The sequence below is a fragment of the Pleurodeles waltl genome, chromosome 9 (assembly GCF_031143425.1).
Source record: "Pleurodeles waltl isolate 20211129_DDA chromosome 9, aPleWal1.hap1.20221129, whole genome shotgun sequence".
NCBI classification, from domain to species: Eukaryota; Metazoa; Chordata; class Amphibia; order Caudata; family Salamandridae; genus Pleurodeles; species Pleurodeles waltl.
Window position 1 is genome coordinate 961,689,157 of NC_090448.1, and position 17,983 is coordinate 961,707,139.

General features: G+C 41.9%; 1 protein-coding gene across 2 annotated transcripts in view; it reads right to left on the reverse strand.

Annotated features, from left to right (window-relative positions):
- Positions 1 to 3,511: 3,511 nt before the first annotated feature.
- MOK (MOK protein kinase) overlaps positions 3,512 to 17,983 on the reverse strand; it is a 401,862-nt gene continuing 387,390 nt past the window's right edge. Inside the window, exons 11-12 of one of the 2 annotated variants that reach the window (XM_069208354.1) lie at positions 5,195 to 5,398; positions 3,512 to 5,118 (exon numbers count right to left, since the gene is read on the reverse strand). In XM_069208354.1, coding sequence (XP_069064455.1) covers positions 5,038 to 5,118; positions 5,195 to 5,398 — 285 coding nt within the window. In that variant the 3' untranslated portion in view covers positions 3,512 to 5,037. The remainder of the gene's footprint in view (positions 5,119 to 5,194; positions 5,399 to 17,983) is intronic. The other variant, XM_069208353.1, reaches the window with a different exon arrangement.

The following is a 17,983-nucleotide window of genomic DNA, read 5'->3' on the forward strand; positions in this document are numbered from 1 at the left end:
GGGTCAGCATCTTGAACTTTTCCTGCTTGAGGAACCAATTCAAGATCCTCAGGTCCAGGATTGGTCTCAAACGACCATCCTTCTTGGGAATCAGGAAATACCTTGAGTAACATCCTCGACCCCTTTCCTGCTCTGGGACCAACTCCACCGCGCCCTTTGAAAGGAGGGCTTGTACCTCCTGTTCTAGCAACAGGAGGTGTTCTTCTGAACAATAAGAAGGGAGGGGCGGGATGAGGGGCGGGAACTCCCGAAAGGGAAGGGTGTAGCCTTTTCCCACAATACTGAGAACCCAAGTGTCCGTTGTAACAGTCTTCCATTTGGTGAGAAAATGCTGTAATCTTCCCCCTACAGGAGAGGAGTGAGTGGGAAATGGTGGAAGCCTAAGGCTGCTTCCCCTGCTGCACCCCGCCAGAGGATGAGGAAGAGGCAGAGTGCTGCTGAGATGCTCCTCTGGTGCGGACCCTACCTCTCCCTCTAAAAGATCTATAGGGATGGGAAGAGGCAGGTTGCTGATATCTTCCCGGAAAGGAAGAGGAGGAAGAGCCACGCCCAAATCCACGAAACCTCCTGAAAAATCTGGAAGAGGCCGTGGAAGAAGGAGCTTGGAGCCCTAATGACTTAGCCGTGGCCCTGCTCTCCTTAAAACGTTCCAAGGCCGAATCAGCCTTGGCTCCAAACAGCTTGTCCCCATCAAACGGGAGATCCAACAATGTGGACTGTACATCCGCAGAAAAGCCCGAGTTACGGAGCCAGGCCTGCCTCCTTGCCACCACAGTTGTGCCCATTGCTCTGGCTACCGAGTCGGTCGTATCCAGTCCAGTCTGGATAATCTGGGTCGCAGCAGCCTGGGCATTTGAAACAAAATCCAAAAGACCCTGGGGAAGCTCTGTAAATGATGAGGAAATGTCATCCATCAGAGCATGAATATACCTCCCCAGGATACAGGTTGCGTTGGTGGCCTTCAATGCCAGACTGCAGGACGAAAAAATCTTCTTGGACTGCGCCTCCAGTTTCTTTGAATCTCTGTCCCCAGGCACCGTCGGGAAAGAACCAGGCGCTGACTTGGATGAACAGGAGGCCTGCACCACCAAGCTCTCCGGCGTAGGGTGCCTAGACAGAAAACCAGGGTCAGTTGGAGCCGCCCGATACCTCCTGGCCACGGCTCTGTGAACTGCTGGGGAAGATGCCGGCCTCTTCCACACCTCTAACACCGGATCCAGCAGAGCGTCATTAAATGGCAAAAGAGGCTCCGCCGCAGCTGAGGCCGGATGTAGCACCTCTGTTAGAAGGTTTTGTTTAGCCTCCACCACCGGCAAAGGCAGGTCCAAAAAACTAGCTGCCTTCCGTACCACTGCGTGAAAGGAAGCAGCCTCCTCAGTATATTCTCCCGGAGACGAAAGATCCCACTAGGGGGAAGTGTCCAGCCCACTGGCCGACTCCAGACCACACAGCCCATCACCCGAGTCCTCTAGCTCTCCTTCCTCCAGGGCTCGTTGGTACTCCTGCTCCTCGACAATGCCTCCGCCGAAGTCGAAGATCGGCGCCGATCTTCAGAAGCCACCGACGCCGCATCCGGCGCCACAGGTAACTTCGGCGCCGACGAAAGAGCAGTCGAAGCAGATGGACCCACCGGAGTCACAGGCCGAAATCCCGACGTCGACGGGATGGAAATCCCCGGGGCCAATCCCTCTGAAGCCACCGGAGCGGCCACCGGCGCCGACACCGGCGCCGAGCCCACGTTCCCAAAAGGGAGAAAGGGCATAAAGGGTGCCGGCCGAAGAGGCGCAGGATCACCCAATGAAAAGGCCAAAGGCCCAGCCGGAGCACCCCCTGGAGCCATCTGTTGGAAGATGGCATACATCGCATTCAAGAATGCGGAACTATCGGCTCCAGGGGGTGGGAAAAGCCGGATACTGGGGTGCCTGTCTCGGAGGCGACCCCGACGCCGGCCTCAACGTCTGCGACGCCGGAGTTAACACCTGAGGCTCCAATACCTCAATCACCGACGCCTGTCCAGGTGAAGTCGGAGACGCCGGAGAGGGCAACGGCATCGAAGGATGCGGCGTAACCGTGGGACTGATCTCCCATGTCCTTCGGCGCTGATCCGAAGACCTGGAACTAGTCTCCTTTGAATGACGCCGAGATTCTCTACGGCGCCGGGAGTCTCGATGACGCCGATGTCTTGGCGAAGAAGACTTCTTGTGATGCTTCTCCTTTTTCGATTTTGCCATAAACAGCTTCGCCTCACGTTCCTTGAGGGCTTTTGGATTCATGTGCTGGCATGAATCACAAGTCGAGACGTCGTGGTCGGAGCTCAAACACTAAAGGATGTCGGAATGAGGATCCGTCACTGACATCTTGCCTCCACACTCACGACAAGGCTTGAATCCAGACTTTCTCTGCGACATTATTACCACAGCGAAAGACTACGCAGCAAAAATACACTGTAACCACAAAAGTAACAGTTGCTCCCTCGAAGATAACTGTTTCGAATGCACGGAAAAAAGGGAACTGACGTCGGCACGTCGTCGAGGACCTCTTATTGCCTGTATGACGTCAGACGGCGTCGCGTGGGCTAGAGTGACGTCCTCGTCGACGTGCAGAGACTAGGAAGAAGATTTCCGTCGAATGCTGGCGCCATGGGAGAATTCATTAGGTGAGGAATCCACAGGTAGTTGTATCCATCAGAATGGTATTATTGATACTCTGTATATTATGCCATTCCTGCAACACGTCCAAGAACCTTACAACGTAATAAGAATAATAACACAAGAAATGCCCTCTCTAACCCATTTAACCACCTTGTTCCAACATTCTCCCTCTTCTGTTTGTTGTCATCAGTCAGATAAGTACTACCGTCTTCTGTTTATTATTTGAAGCAGTTTATAAGGGTTTTGGTAGGCACCAGTTGTCCACTGCTGCATTTCATCCGGTAAAAGTTTCCTCCTACCCATGCGAAATGTCAAGTGTTTCATCATCAAGCTGAAGATGCCTTGTTCCACCTCTTCTAAGTGTCCTCTACTCCACTAGATATATTTTTTCAGATAGTGGCATACAGACCATCAAGATACCCACAGCATGAGCAGAGTGAGCTACCTCAGTTTAGAGGGCAGCGGGATAAATCATCCTTTACCAAATCACCTAGCTTTTAATTCCAGGCTTTTGTGGGATAACCCAAGCATTAGGCTCTCACAAAACATCATACTGGAACAATATCCCACGTACCAAAAATATAATGGCGCAGTGCCTAACATAATCAAAACAGAGCATGTCTGTCATTCATCAGAAAAGGGTGTACTGAATGTTGAGATGCTTACAGAATGTAGGTGGAAAGAGCAAAAGAACAACATCTCATATTGGGAACCACAGTGGCACCTGTCACAAGGCTGCATATCTGGCCCTAGTGCAGCAACTAAAAAGAAGGAGGCTTGATATTCCACTGAATTTTAGACTGATAAATTAAGCTTCTTGCCCTATGTTGTCAATAACTATAAGCGTTTGAAAGTTTTTATATAAAAAAATTGGAAACATTACCAACATTTATTTTCTTACACAAGTAAATTGCAAATGGACATTTTTCAAGAATATTTCAGATACAAAAAACTATTTCTGTTACATGTACAATAACTGAATGAATAAAAGTATTTCTGATGCAGGCCAATGAAGCATGGATGTATACTGCTCTGTAAACATAACAGAATATAACACAATAATTCACTGGCAATGTTATCAATTAGTTTCAATGACATACAGCATGTCAATATAAATGAAGGTCTGCAGTAAAGACATAAACTGTCAAACTTTGTCAGTGTTCTGATTATTCTATTTTTGCAGAAATCATTACCTTGATCTTAATTATAAAATACGGAATTCTGATCAGTGTGTGTGTGTGTGTGTGTGTGTGTGTGTGTGTGTGTGTAGAGCTCACGCTCTGACGGCCAGTGGGTAAACACTGTTAGTTCCAGACAAACACTATCCTTGTGAGGAGCAATGGTTAGGAGGACCGGTCCCCGTAGTGTGTTTAGTTAGTTTTGAGCGAGTACATCAAAAAACTAAAAGTGCAGTTATATTTGCCTCGGTCTGGTTTATAACCTTCCCGACTATCAAAGGGCGTGTACAGTTAGAATAATAAATACACACTTCATTACGGTCAATGGTCGGTTCTCATAATTATAGATATATCATGTTGTGTGTGTACATCACAGCTTATCGTCGTGTGAACTGTATCTTCCAAAAAGAGTGGCACCAAGTCAAAACAGCATGAAGTAATTGCCTTAGAGAAACAACTGACAGAAAATATACCAAATCAAAGCATAAGTCTCGATGAAAAATTCTAAAAGCAACAGACCCACTCTTGGTTACAAAATTTTGAAGGATTTTATAGTAAAGCTTTAAAGTTTGTTGAAAATTCTGTATTTAAAATCTATCACAAACATATTGTGAGCAATTTCAAGTTAAACAAACTGAAGTCATAAATAACATAATATGAAATACGATTATCCACTTATTTTACTACTCAATATAAAAAAAGCAAAAATCTTTCATTCGAATTGTTGTACAAAATGCCACAGTAGAAAATACAATCAATAGTTTAAAAAACACAGACCTAAAAAAATGTTCATGAGCTTCATATAAAGTGCATTTTCATGTGCTTCAAAGTGAAGGAGTCTTTCCTTATGTCATAAAGTATATGATGTAGATTTGGTGTCAAGCTCTTGCTTGGACTTTTTCAGTCTTCAATCTGGATCGCCACAATATGTATTATTCTCACATGTTTAAAGCAAATGTTAAATTTAACTGAAAAGGCCAGTAATCCAACCATAATCCGACCAATACAGTTATCATCTAGTTTGTATACATTCATTCTCCAAAGTTTCAACTGGGACTCTGTATTGGTAACCGCTCCCACAATGTTCTTATGTTCATGTATTTGGTGTGATATCATGGAAGACATAGTTGCTTCGTTCTAGTGGTTGAGTTCCGCACGTCTTAGTTGTCCGTATTTATTTGGTAAAGAAAAATGGTTTAATGTTCAGTTTAAAATCGACCCTCTTTCCTCGGTAGAGAAGGCAAATAGAACTGTTGCACGGAAGGCTGTGTGTCTTGCAGGATATCAGACTGTTAAAGAAATTATACATGTTCAGATTAATGCAAGAAAAAAAATAATTTAGAGAGTAAAGTAAAAGCCTAATACCTTGTTGCTCGTCTCTAAATATTTCATGGTTTGCAGTACGGGAAGTTTTCCAATTGGCGCAGGCGTCGGAAAAACCGATTGATATTTAACAGGGGGGTAAGATGTCAACTTTTTTACTCCATTGTTATTCAGTTTTGGCTGCTCCGCTTGGAAAATAGCAACGTTGTGTCTTAGGGCAGCCTCTTTCACTGGATTCAGGTTTTGCTTTAAAATAAAATTTGAGTTTGAGATCAATATTTCTCGAGACACAGTTTTCAATTTAGGTCTAAAAATCTTTCAAATGTGACCACAAACTTGGAAAACAGATATGTTTCATATGGAGTTGTCCTCTAAGGCAAAGACATAGTTTGTTAAAACGCTGCAACATGTGTAATGAACCTCTTTGCCAGTGGCTGACCGGAGTCCATATGGAGAAACCAAAGTAAATATCCTAACTTGTTGGTCCTATTATACAATTTTCAACCATATACATAAACCATAACAGAGGAATTCTTGGCCCATCAACCTAGCACATATTCACTTATTTCTCAATATAACATGGTAAATACTTTCTCAATCTTTAGGCTCCTTAACTTATTTTCATGCATGTGTCCACGGCCATCTAAAACCTAGATCGTATTTCAACCTCCACAAAACAGTGTAAAAGTGACAGAAATGCTTGAATCAATGCTTCTGAAACATTATACCTCAACCACGTTACTGCTAGGACTTTCCATCAAGAACTATTCTCTTGCTTTAATTCCAAGCTGTGGCCAATCGTCTCCCAAGCCTCAGATTACAGACATCTCTTCAAGGACCTTATTTCCTTAACTGGTTTCCCTTTTATTTGGATTTCATAATCTATGTTGCAAATGGCTCAATAAGAAAAGTAAACAACATGGGGGGCATTAGGCAGCCCTGCTTGATACCTGTGGCAAGTTCTAGTACCCTAGAGAGACTATTAATGATAAATATATTTTCTTCTGAGTGGCAACAGAGCGAGCGAATTAACTGAGAAATCAAGGTCGTCACAATCCAAAATTGCAAATAGAAAGGTCCAAGTCACAAGGTGCCTTACTTGCGCCTAATAAAGTGATAGCAGGCACAACACTAGATTTTCAGTAGAAGTCCATTGCCTCCGCTAAAAAGTGTGTATTGGCTATCACTAATCAGAGGGTAAACTAGTTTGTGTACCACTGCTGCCATTTTGTTAGTGGTAATTTTGGAAAGGATTTTATGAGCTCTATTTACCATGTCAATAGGTCTCAATTTTCGATTCCCAGCTGGATTGTCTTTGAAAAGCTTACTATTGGAAGACTTGAAATGAGAAGCTGGAGATCATTGAAATTGTATTTGAGTATAATAGATAATGTACCACCACGGCTGCTGAACGATGCGCAATGCACAAATGCATTAAACAAGGTTTGCTGGCAAAGACTGTCGTCCATGTTTCTTGAGGAAGTATAATTTTAATTTCTTATGGTTTATAATTAGAAAGCCCATCTGATTTATAGAGAAGAATTGAGCTTAGAGGATTACAGTATCCCGTTGCAACCAAAGTAAGTCCATTGCTAATAAAAAACACATACAAATCCAATGAGAAATCATCTGTTGAAGGTATACTAGCATTATATTGCTAACCTAGAAGGTTCCAAAATGCACCACATTAAAACCATTATGCAAATGTATCACTGCCAATTCAGAGTTCATCACCTCACAAATAAATGTATTTCATTGATAAATCTCATATGACATCACCACCTACAACAACAATGATATGCCAAACGTCACTGCAAGTATCCTGTCCGCGAAAAGCAAAGGAATCTATTGTTTACTTGTGCAGTTCATGGTTTAGCGACCAGCTGCTTTCAGACTGACCTTCCCACCACAAATAAAGGAAATTGCAACTAAGGGAGCCATATTTGCCCGAACTCAAGAACACTGCTTTGAATATAGACCTCGTTGTCTGATCTTTAACATCACTGACAAAAATATAAAACATTTTCTATTAAGGTTCAGAGTCACACTTTCTATGCCTAGTGCTCCTGGAAATCCTAGCTCAGTTAAGAACTTATTTCATGTCTACCATAATTAAAGAAGTGACAGGCTGACTAGCCAAAATCAAAACCTAGTTGGATTATTTAGGAATATCCTTTTAATATGGATTTAATACACTTATGGTGTATACTGTGTAAGTCTTCACCAATCCCGGAGTGAAGTATACTGTCAGAGTTGGTTCTAGAAAAGCAAGCTCCATAAGGGCAAACGTGAATGGTGGTGCAACTTCAAGCGTGTGAGAAAGGAATGATGAGAGCTACCTTTCTTGTAGCAGGAGCTGGAATGTCACACGTGCTTGCTGAATTAGATAGCCAGCAGTGCCCTCGACCTCTCTGCGAGAAGAGTTTTACGAAAAATCAACCTTTCCAGCCAGTTACCTGGATTTCTCCAATGACCAGCCTCCAGCTGTGTTCTCCAAAGAGTCAAAATCAAATGACCCTTCTATTCCTCACTCATCATGCGGTAAAAGCACTCCAGCCCAAAGTGATTACAGGGGCTTGGGCCAAGATTTTAGCTTTTGCAAGGACCATGCAAGTTGGAGCTCAGATCCTCTTAAAGGAGGATCTCACACTTGATGCAACCTTTATGATGAGCAGGTCTCCTGAATTGGTCATAAGTTCCTCACTGGCAATTATGCACTAAACAACCCATTCTCTATCACAGTAAAATGTTTCCTTTATGCAGAAAAGGACTTTTTGGCAGGGGAATATGTGGCAGAACATGAAATAGTTTAAGATGGAACCAACACAAAAGGAGAGCCAAAAGTACATGAAGTGATTGAGGTGGCAGGATTAGCCTTTTGCATCTTCTCTGACAGAGAAATACCTCCTTAACTTCATGTGATACTCAGAAGAGCATGACGCTGCTGGAACCTGAGGGGAATGCTACTGTTTTAATGCAAGTAGACATGAAAAGGCATATTAGATGACCCAGGGAATCATCCTTCTAAAACGCATGAACAAATTAACACCAGATCAGGTGTGTGGAACTTCATAAAATATCTACTTGTACAAGGGATGTGATTCTTCCAAAGTTTGCTTGCCCTGTAAAAAATCTACTTGCCCCTTTTAGTGCTGTGCAGAGTGGTGACAAATTATGGCAGAATTATCATTATATAAAAGCCCTAATATGTTCCTTGAGTATATCAGGGCTCATGTTATATCAGGGTCTGGATTTCAGCAAGGTTCTGACTATGCCACCTTTCTGTAAACGTATATATGCCCGTAATATGTGTTGAGTGGGGCATAATTCCTGCATGGAATACTGGTCAATCATGAGTGGGCCCTTGTTCCTGGACCCAGATTTCCCTTGCCAGACTACACTCCACCTGCCCTCCCCACAAAGCCCTCCCTATCCTCTCCCCCACCCTCCCTCCTCTCCCTTACCCTGTCGCAGCCCTCCACTCAGGTGTATGACCAGCCTAGAGCAGTTGGTACATGTGAGCAATAATACCCAAAGAAAAGGAAATACTGTGAGCAATTCCGCCCACTTATTCCCTAGCCGACGGAGATAAACTTGTGATAGCCTGGTACTAATGGGATGTTACCACACAATACTTTTTTTTTACAGGTGTGCATTTCACACCCAGACAAATCGAATGCAGCTTATAATAGGGGCCATGCAGGGGCTGGAAGTATGGGAAAGTGGTATTTCCAGCGTTGGAATGCCTTATGAGTCTGTGCATACCAACAAATTTCCATGTTTGGTACTCACCAATTACTGTCCCATCTTTTTCCACAATGGAATAGGTTGGAAATGTACTCCTGATAAAGGCAAGAGTATGGTGGGAAAACAGGTGTAGGGAAAGTGAATCTGCAATTATTCAGTAGATTTTTAAGTGAGCAAATACATGTGCGCATATTTGGTAACGAGAACATTTATAGCACAAATGTTTGCTTGTACGGTTTTGAGGCCTACTTCTATAACATTTTGTGAATTTCTGAAAGCTGTAAATATGCATTAATGTAAGGACATATACTTGTGAGTGCACTTAGGTGGCTTTCTTAAAAAAAAAAAAAGACATGCATCAAACACGTTTTATGAATTGATACCTCAGAGAAATTATATTTAAAGTTTCACAAATGTTTTGGAAAACTTTTTTGTAAGTTGCCTTTTTTGTACATATTTTATTTGGAAAGGAGCTGGAAGCCTTACTTTCATGTGTTTGCATGTATTTGCATATAATCAGGGACATTATAAATATCTTCAAATGTTTAACCTTTGCGATCATGTGTGCATGCTTTTATATTGGAACCACTGTCAGTGATACCAGCTGAGCTCATACCTTGCTGCATTGCCTTAGAGCACGCAACGTAATAGTAAAGGCTTCTGTAATAATAAATCATATATTAAAGTTTCAACAACATATACATATGGATACACATCTTGCTTTAGCAGCAGACAGCAGTCCTCTTTCACAGATCATAGGTACATCTTGTGGGACTGTAAATTGGCCTTCAAAAAGGTGTGTTCTGCAGTAGCTGAGCCTACTTGTTCCAGTTGACAAAATGCAAATGAACACTTGTTGTCCTGGACCCTACATTCCTTCCACACCCATAGCAAATGCAAAAAGCGCACAAACATTGAAAATTAATTTAAGCTTGCTATACTATATCCAAACTTAAAAAGAAAAGAAGTGCCACGATAGAATTAGACCTCAACACTAAATTGACATACATTTTTTTCAAAGAGTATAAAATCTCACTAAAGGGTGGTAGGAGTTAACTCTTTCCCGTCGGTGCACACAAAAAATCTTCTGTTTTCTACTAGAAAAAAACCTCTATCTTTTATCCTATTAGCAACTTTTAATTTTGCAGTGTCACAATCTAGTATGTCTCAGTTCTGTATCTAGGCAAAGTTATTTTCATGAAGTAAATTCTTGAACCTTTAACATCTACTATTCATGTCCATTAACACTCATGTTCAAAGCTTGAGAAATATGCATTCTCCTTAACACTCATGGCTACCAGTATCCCAATATTTTAGTACAGAGGATTTAATTTAATTCTGATAAAGTATTTCTATGTTTCTCAACTATTGAAAAGAACTAATGTTGAGGTAAAGTAAATATATCATATATACTCAAATGCATTTTCTACCCTGAAGACAGGTTAAAATTAATCCTGTACACTTTGTAATGTGCCCTTTACAAAGAGCCTACATTCTATACATTTTGTCATAGTTATATTAGATAAAGGTTGGCATTGCTTTCCACGCTCCTGGTTTTCTTTCTCTGACATAGCCATTGCGAATTCATGATTCCTTTGAAGTTTATATCCCATTTTCGAATGTAATTATTCTTCATTTTGTCCAGTTTAGCGCAAGACATATAAAGCTAGCATTGATAATGTTCAACCATTTTGTCTCTTCTCTAACGACGACAGTTAAATTTTAAATGTACTGTAATAGATATTACTTCAGAGATTCTATGTTTGACCTTGGTTATTTACATATACATATCCATATATATTTTATTCTAAGTGCTAAAAGTCATATTCAATGTATTTGTATCCTTACATTTTTATTTTTAAATATAAACAAGTAAAATGTTTAGTCTCTTAATAAAAAAGTGAAATGCTTAAAAAAAAAATAAGTTTAAATATTTACTAAGTTATAATTGAATATAAAATTAGTAGTGAAGGTAGGATTTCCTTAAAATTATTTTAAATGACTATAATTATAACTTAATTTAATATATTTTACTTTTGAAAAGTTATTTATTAATCTTTTAATGTGTTGCAGTACTGTGCTGTAATGTGTTATTTTTTTGTTCCAGTATAATAATAATAATAATAATAATAATTGCTTTTCTTGGGCAAGCTGGATTGAATTATGTAAGAGTTACAAAACTGATATGATAAAACTTTTTTACGACACACAAGACCATAAAAGTACATTTAAGTGTTACGTTAAGCCAAAACACAATGTTCGAGCACCAGGACAAGTTCCAGAACATCACAAAAAACTTTTTGAATCTGAAAAACCAGTTAAAAACATACAATTTAAACAACAAAATTTTAAAACCATCGTAAAAATTGTAAATAGCCTAAAGCAAGATGTCGCAATACCCGTTTCCGCAAACACCAGATCCTAAATGGATATCTGGACACAGTATGGGCAATAGGTTGGTAAGTATCCGTTTTAAGAATTCTAAAAGCTTCAAAACAATGTAATAAACCAATGTTGCAACAGACTTGAACTATCCATTGATATTTAGGTCTCTTATAAACAGGACAAAAAAAGAGGACATGAGACTCTGTTTCATCTGCTTGGCCATGAGATGGACAAGCCTTGTCTTCTGTGCGGCTCCCGTTGCACCAATTTCTGGTGAATGTACACAAAGGTAGGGAGCCGTATCTAAACTGTATGTATAACTTCCTGGCTAACGCCAGATGGATTTAGTCGTGGAAGAATTCTATGCTATAATATTCTTTGACGCCTATAAATCTTGAAGTCAAGGCACCTAATGAAGAGTTTGTTAAAAGAGACATGCACTTATGGTCCCTGTAACACTTAGTAAGTTCCACTTTCAAGAGGTTCTGACGGGGTTCTCCAACAAGCCCGGTTTACCCATACCACACAAGGTTTCCTTGACATATTGTAACCAGGGGAATCTGCCCACCCCAGATATCCCTAGTACCTTCTCTAGAGCCAGTCTGTAAGAAATTAATTCAGGTGTAGCCCATATCCTCCTCTAATAGAGAAGAGGCCTAAGGCCAATGTCCTGCAATAAGGGCCTCATGCTCAGATCAAGCCTAAGGGGGATCATGGGGGTGCTAGGTGGAAGATTCAGCAACTGCATGATAAAACTATTTTTAGACTGCATGAACTCAGTTAGCGGCTTTATGGCCCCATAGCTCAGCCCCATACATGGTTGCCCCAAAGCTTGTGATTTATAGATCTGAACAGTGAGACTAATTGGCTTGAAAAAAGACCCCCTTTACACTTTAGAGAGCCCACCAGTGTATTGGGCCAACCTGAGTCATTATCTAAACATACGTGGAAACCAATCCATAAGCTCATTAAGAGTGACCCCAAAATAATCAAATATAGAAACCCTCTCAAGTGGGGCCCCATTCAGGGTGGGATTTGAGTGAGTAGTATATAATGGATTAAAAAACATACATTTAGTTTTGCTCCCATTTATTTCTAACTCCCTCTCCATACAGAAGGCATAAAAAACGTCCAAAAACGTTTGTATGCCCATAGGGGACTTCGATAAAAGAATGGTGTCATCGGCAAACATCAGAACCGGCACCTTGACTGATGCCAACCTAGGGGCATTATTATTTATATTAGTCAGCAAATCAACCAAGCCATTGATATACAAAATAAATAATATTGGTGCCAGCACAAGCCTTGTCTAACCCACCTTCTAACAGAAAAGGGTTCAGAAAGTTCTCCCAATTTGCCACAGCGTACCATAGCAAAGTTCCCCTTATGGAGCCTTTCTATGATATGGCAAAAATAGGGGGGACTCCCATATCCATCAGAACCCACCATAAGGTATTTCTGGGGGCCAAATCAAATGCAGAGCACAAATCTTCAAAAATCAAATAAAGGCTACTACCCTCTAAGACAGAGGTCTTCAAACTGCAGGGTGGGCCCCCCTAGGGCCTCAAGTGATCCCAGGAGGGGTGGGGGGGAGGGGGGCAGGCGCATTATACAGATTACAGGGCTTTGTTATAAGCAGAAGCATGTTATTGCATTTTTAAAAAGGTAACAGTACTTAACTGCAATGTTTAAATTGGTCTAGACATATTTAAACATTACCATCTTTATAAAATAATTGTGAAAAATTCTGAGGGGGGGGCCCAATGATTTTTAGTTTTCAACAGGGGTGGGGGGGGCGCAGCATTAAAAAGTTGGAGACCACTGCTTTAAGATCACTGATTTCTAGTATAAAACTGAAGTCTAAAAACGTGATCAATAATGGAGGTGCACTGTCGAAAACCTGCCTGGAAGGGGCTGAAAACATTATTGTCATCCATCCAAACCTGAAGCCTTTCTAAAATAATTTTTGTATCACGTCCATCAGGCTGATATGCCCATAATTAGTGGGTAACCGAGGGAGCCTTTTTTTATAAATGGGGATAATCTCCGCCCCAGCCCAGGTGTAGTGGATGGACATCCCCTCCATGATGGCATTGAAGACTACCCCTTACAAAATCATTAAACCAATTGTACATACCAAAAGCAACATAGGCATATCTTATTATTCGTTAGCTGTTCTGGCCCCCAGGCTTAGACAGATTTTTTTTAAAGAATAGGGGCTTATCAATCTTTCTTTCAAGAATTGGATTAGAGATAATTTAGAAAGGAATACAGAATGTAAATATTCATTGATGAGTCAGAACTATTTCATTCACATATTACTTCTTCTTACTCCAGTCAACCAGTAACCCAGTTTCAAACATTCATGCTAACTATTTCCAGTTGCATCAAATTTATTTGTGATCTTTGGTTTAAGGCAATATTATAGTACTATTACAAATGTGGTGATGGCATTAGCATCAGCTATTTATTTCAAAGGTATTTTACAGAGTAGTACTATGCTTATTTTTTATTTCATGAAACAATTATTTTAATTTATTTTAAACGTATGCTTATAAAAACTGTAATAGTCTAATAAACTTGGTAATAATAAGGTACATTTCAAGACATTTTATTCATCTTTTCATTGACCTTTTTAAGATTATATAGATTTCTGTAGCAAACCTAAATTTGATTTGCATTTATTAGGTCTTGCCTCCAACATAGCATGCAATGCATGTGCTCTCGCGTGCTAGAAAGATATTGTATACAACAAGGGACTTGCAGCCCGCCCAGTGCTTAACACTCGCTGGCTTCCTTGTCACTCCTATTTGCTGCTTTCTAATTGGCCAGCATGTACTGGCTTAACTTCCTCTTCTTTCAGCTGGATCATGGACCAAGTACTGATTGCTTCAGCTTGCTTGCTGTCCTTCTGCTGATCGAGCTGTGATGTAGGTACTACTTTTATTTTTCTTTCTGGCCTGTTGTCATTGTTTAACATCTTGCCATTTATAATTATGTTTTATTATGCCACAAACGCTTCATAGAAGCTTTTTTCTCCAATGGAATGGATGTTTATTGTGATAACAGATGTTATCTGCTTCCAAATGTATTTTCACTAAGACATGGAGCTGGGCGCAAGTGCTTTCTTTATGTGAGAGGATTTTCTGCTAAATGTCAAATAATGTTTTTATTTTTCCGCATGGGGAGATTAACTGATTTGTTACGAATCACAGGGGTGTTGTTCTGAGACCTAACAAGCATTGGCAAAGTCAATAGATCTCTCCTTTGAGACTGCTGGTTCTGCCATTACCTTTTGACCATGCTGTACAGCAGGGATATTGCCGACTTTGGCAATGACTTGTAGCCATGTTGTATAGTATCGGGGCTAAAAAAAGAAATAATAATAATATTAATATAAGAAGGACTAGGATGCATCCAGCGCTAATGCATTTTTTTTTAAAAGTGCATTAGCCCTGGCATAGTGTTTTTTTTAAAATGAGTTTGGCCAAACTGCAAAGCATCTATGCTGCTGTACAGCAGTGGTCTTGGTGTGCTGCATGGATTATTACCACAATCTACACCCACCTCTGCATCCTAACTGCCTGGATTCCTGCTGTGCTTCGATTCCACTGTATTTCTTCAGTGCTACTCTTGCTCAAGCGTACTGTACTTGGCTCGTAAGACGGGCAATGCCTAAGAAAGGCATAGCTACAAAATATTGCCAAAGGCAAGAGCTATCGTAGGCAAGATCTATTCACTCTGTTAATGCTTGTTTGCTGTTGTGGTTCATTCTCGACCAGTTGGCCCTTAATTTTCTCTGCTCCACTAAAACTACTGTATTATAAGTTAAACTCCACAAATGAGAGCAACTGTGTGGACCTAGTTTTACTGGGAAGAATTCTGCAAGGAATTCACAATAGCATGGGGTTACACTGTCACATCGGCCACCTTCTCGTAGAGGTTGCAGAAGTATACAGAAGGTGGTATGGGGAGGAAAACATGAAGGTGAGGGCGGTTAGTAGAACGGAGAAAATGGTACTGCAAGGGAGAGCATTACACACTATTGCAATGCCTTAGAAGGTGTCCGGGGGACAGGGGACTAGAGGCAGGCTGCACTACAACTAAATATAATTGCAATTTTATCAGCTGACTTTTCCAGCTGGTAGAATTGTATCCGGGTGCAGGAACATTTCCCATATTTAACTGAGTAGGGGATACTGCTTGCCTTAGCTTGTAATCTAGAGGCAAAAACTCACATGTATGTTTGACACAGATTTATCAGAACATTAAATATAGAAAATGGACTTATACTGATAGCTCCAATCAAAGGAAAGGTGTGTTTTGAGACAGTAACCTCATCTGACCTGCACCAAGTACAGGTCGACAATGGTCTTGTTACCTTCATACAGTGTAATGACAGGGGTTTCATAGATTTGAAAAAGAACAAGGCATAATTGTAGGGAATGGGGTTTTTGTTGCAGTACCAACCATTTTTTGCCTGGGATTTTCTGCAACTTGAAGTACACTGGGTCCCTGCCAACCAGGTCCTAAGTGCCAGTGTTCTTTCCCCCAAAACAGTACAATTGTTTCTCCAAATGGCAAATCCTTTAGCACCCTCTGTAAGTCCCTAGTAAACGGTACTCTTGGTACCTAGGGCCTGAGGTGCTAAAGAGGGTCCCTAAGGGCTGCAGCACGAATTGAGACACCCTAAAGGACCCCTCACCAAGCAAATGGCAGTCTATCATTGTACGCTGCATGTCTTTGTGCAGACAAAAGTGAGAATACAACATGGCACACACCCCTAACACTGCATGCAATATATGTAAGTCACCCCTTCAGCAGGCCTCACAGCCCTAAGGCAGGGTGCATTATATTACATGTGAAGACATATCTGCAGGATCAGATATGCACCTCCTATGTCTTTGTCAATTCTCAGACATAGTAAATGGCCAGGACAGCCATTTTCAATGCATGTGCTGGACACTGGTCAGTACACGTTCCCAAGCTACATGATGGCTTCACTGAAGATAGGGATATTTGGCATCAAACATCTCATACTAGTGAGCCCACACTGATGCCAGTGCTGGATTTACCAATACATGCAACCAGAGGGCACCTTAGAAGTGCCCCCTGAAAACCTATGAGCTTCTGGTGTGCTTGCTGACTGGTTTCTGCCAGTCTATCACCAGAGACACTGTTCTGGTCCCCTAGGGTGAGAGCCTTCTACTCTCAGGACGTCCAGAACCAAAGCCTGTCCGGGGAGAGTGTGTAACACCCCCACCCACAGGATGACCTGCTGATTAGCCTTTCTAAGGCATCAAGCCTCATAGGGCCGTTGCATTTGAAATGCAAATCTGGCTCCCCTCACAGGAGAAGAAGCCACCCCCTATGTCCAGCGCCCACTTGGCACCTGAACAGGTGGGGAAATTAGCTAGTCAGGTAGGCGCACCAACTCCAGGCTAGTACCACCTGTAAGGTGGGCTACTGCGAGGTGGACACAAAATTTCATTTTCTTTGTGATGGCATACCTAGGAATTCTGGGACACAGTTATGCCCACTTCCTGTGCCGGCATAGTGACCTCAAGGGCCAGTAGCTCATTGGCTACTACCCTACACACCCCTAACAACCCTAAATTTAGAATTTAGGGGAGCCCCTAGCACCAGTGATGCTGATCCTGATGACCTAATTAGACCAAGAACACTCAAGAGCCACAAAAGCAAAAGAGGAGAATAGAAGCAGCTGACCTTGTACCAACCACACTGACCTGTCTGCATCCCTCGTCAAAATCTGCACCAAAGTTGACTTGTCCTGCAGCTGTGACTCCAGAAACCCAGGAGAACTACCTGCCTTTGAAAAAGACTCAAGACGTCCAGTGAACCGCGGACCTGTTCTCCAGCAAACTCCAAAGAAGGGACTCTGAAGCCTCTGGAACCACCAAAACCTGACACCTGGAGTCACCACTGCACCCACTGTCTCCGACCTGAGCTGAAGTGGATCATCGGTAGCAACAAGGTTCCCTAGCCCTCCGGAGTCCTAGTCCATTGTGGTTTCACCCCTCCTGAACTACCCGGCGATGACTCTAGCCTCTGCACGGAGCCCATTCCACTGCGACCACTCCGGTAAAAAACACCTGACACCTAAGGACACCTCTGCACCCGTTGCCCCTGAGCCATGGAGAAGAGAACCAAAGGTGCCTATCTGTGCACAAGCTTCGTGAGGCATGAACCCCACTGTTGATTCAGCCCAACAGCCTCCTGGACAGAGCATGCAGCCTCTTTTCACAGTGACCTATCTCCATTGAAACGCATTGGGCACCCAATGTTGTTTTGCACCATGCACCCGGCCACCCCTGTGCCGCGGTGGTGTACTGCTGGTGCTGCCTTGGACCTTGCCCACTACTCATCTGGAATCCTGGAAATCCTTGGTCTTGTGAGTTGTTGTACTTCACCTGTTTGCAGAATGTGTATTCCTCGCATAAGATATCATTGCAGAACTCATAAATAGCACTGAGTACACTTTTTAAAGTGAAAAGAATTACATGAACGAGTTTTCTCTTACTATTTTTATAAATTGGTGTGGATCTCCTTTTTTAGTTGTGTGTCTCATTTATTGACTATTGTGTGTATTTGTGGATGTCTTGCACTCCTCTGTGTTAAACCTAAGGCTTCTCGACAACACTACCTCCAAACAGAGGAGGTATTGAGTCGGTGCTACAT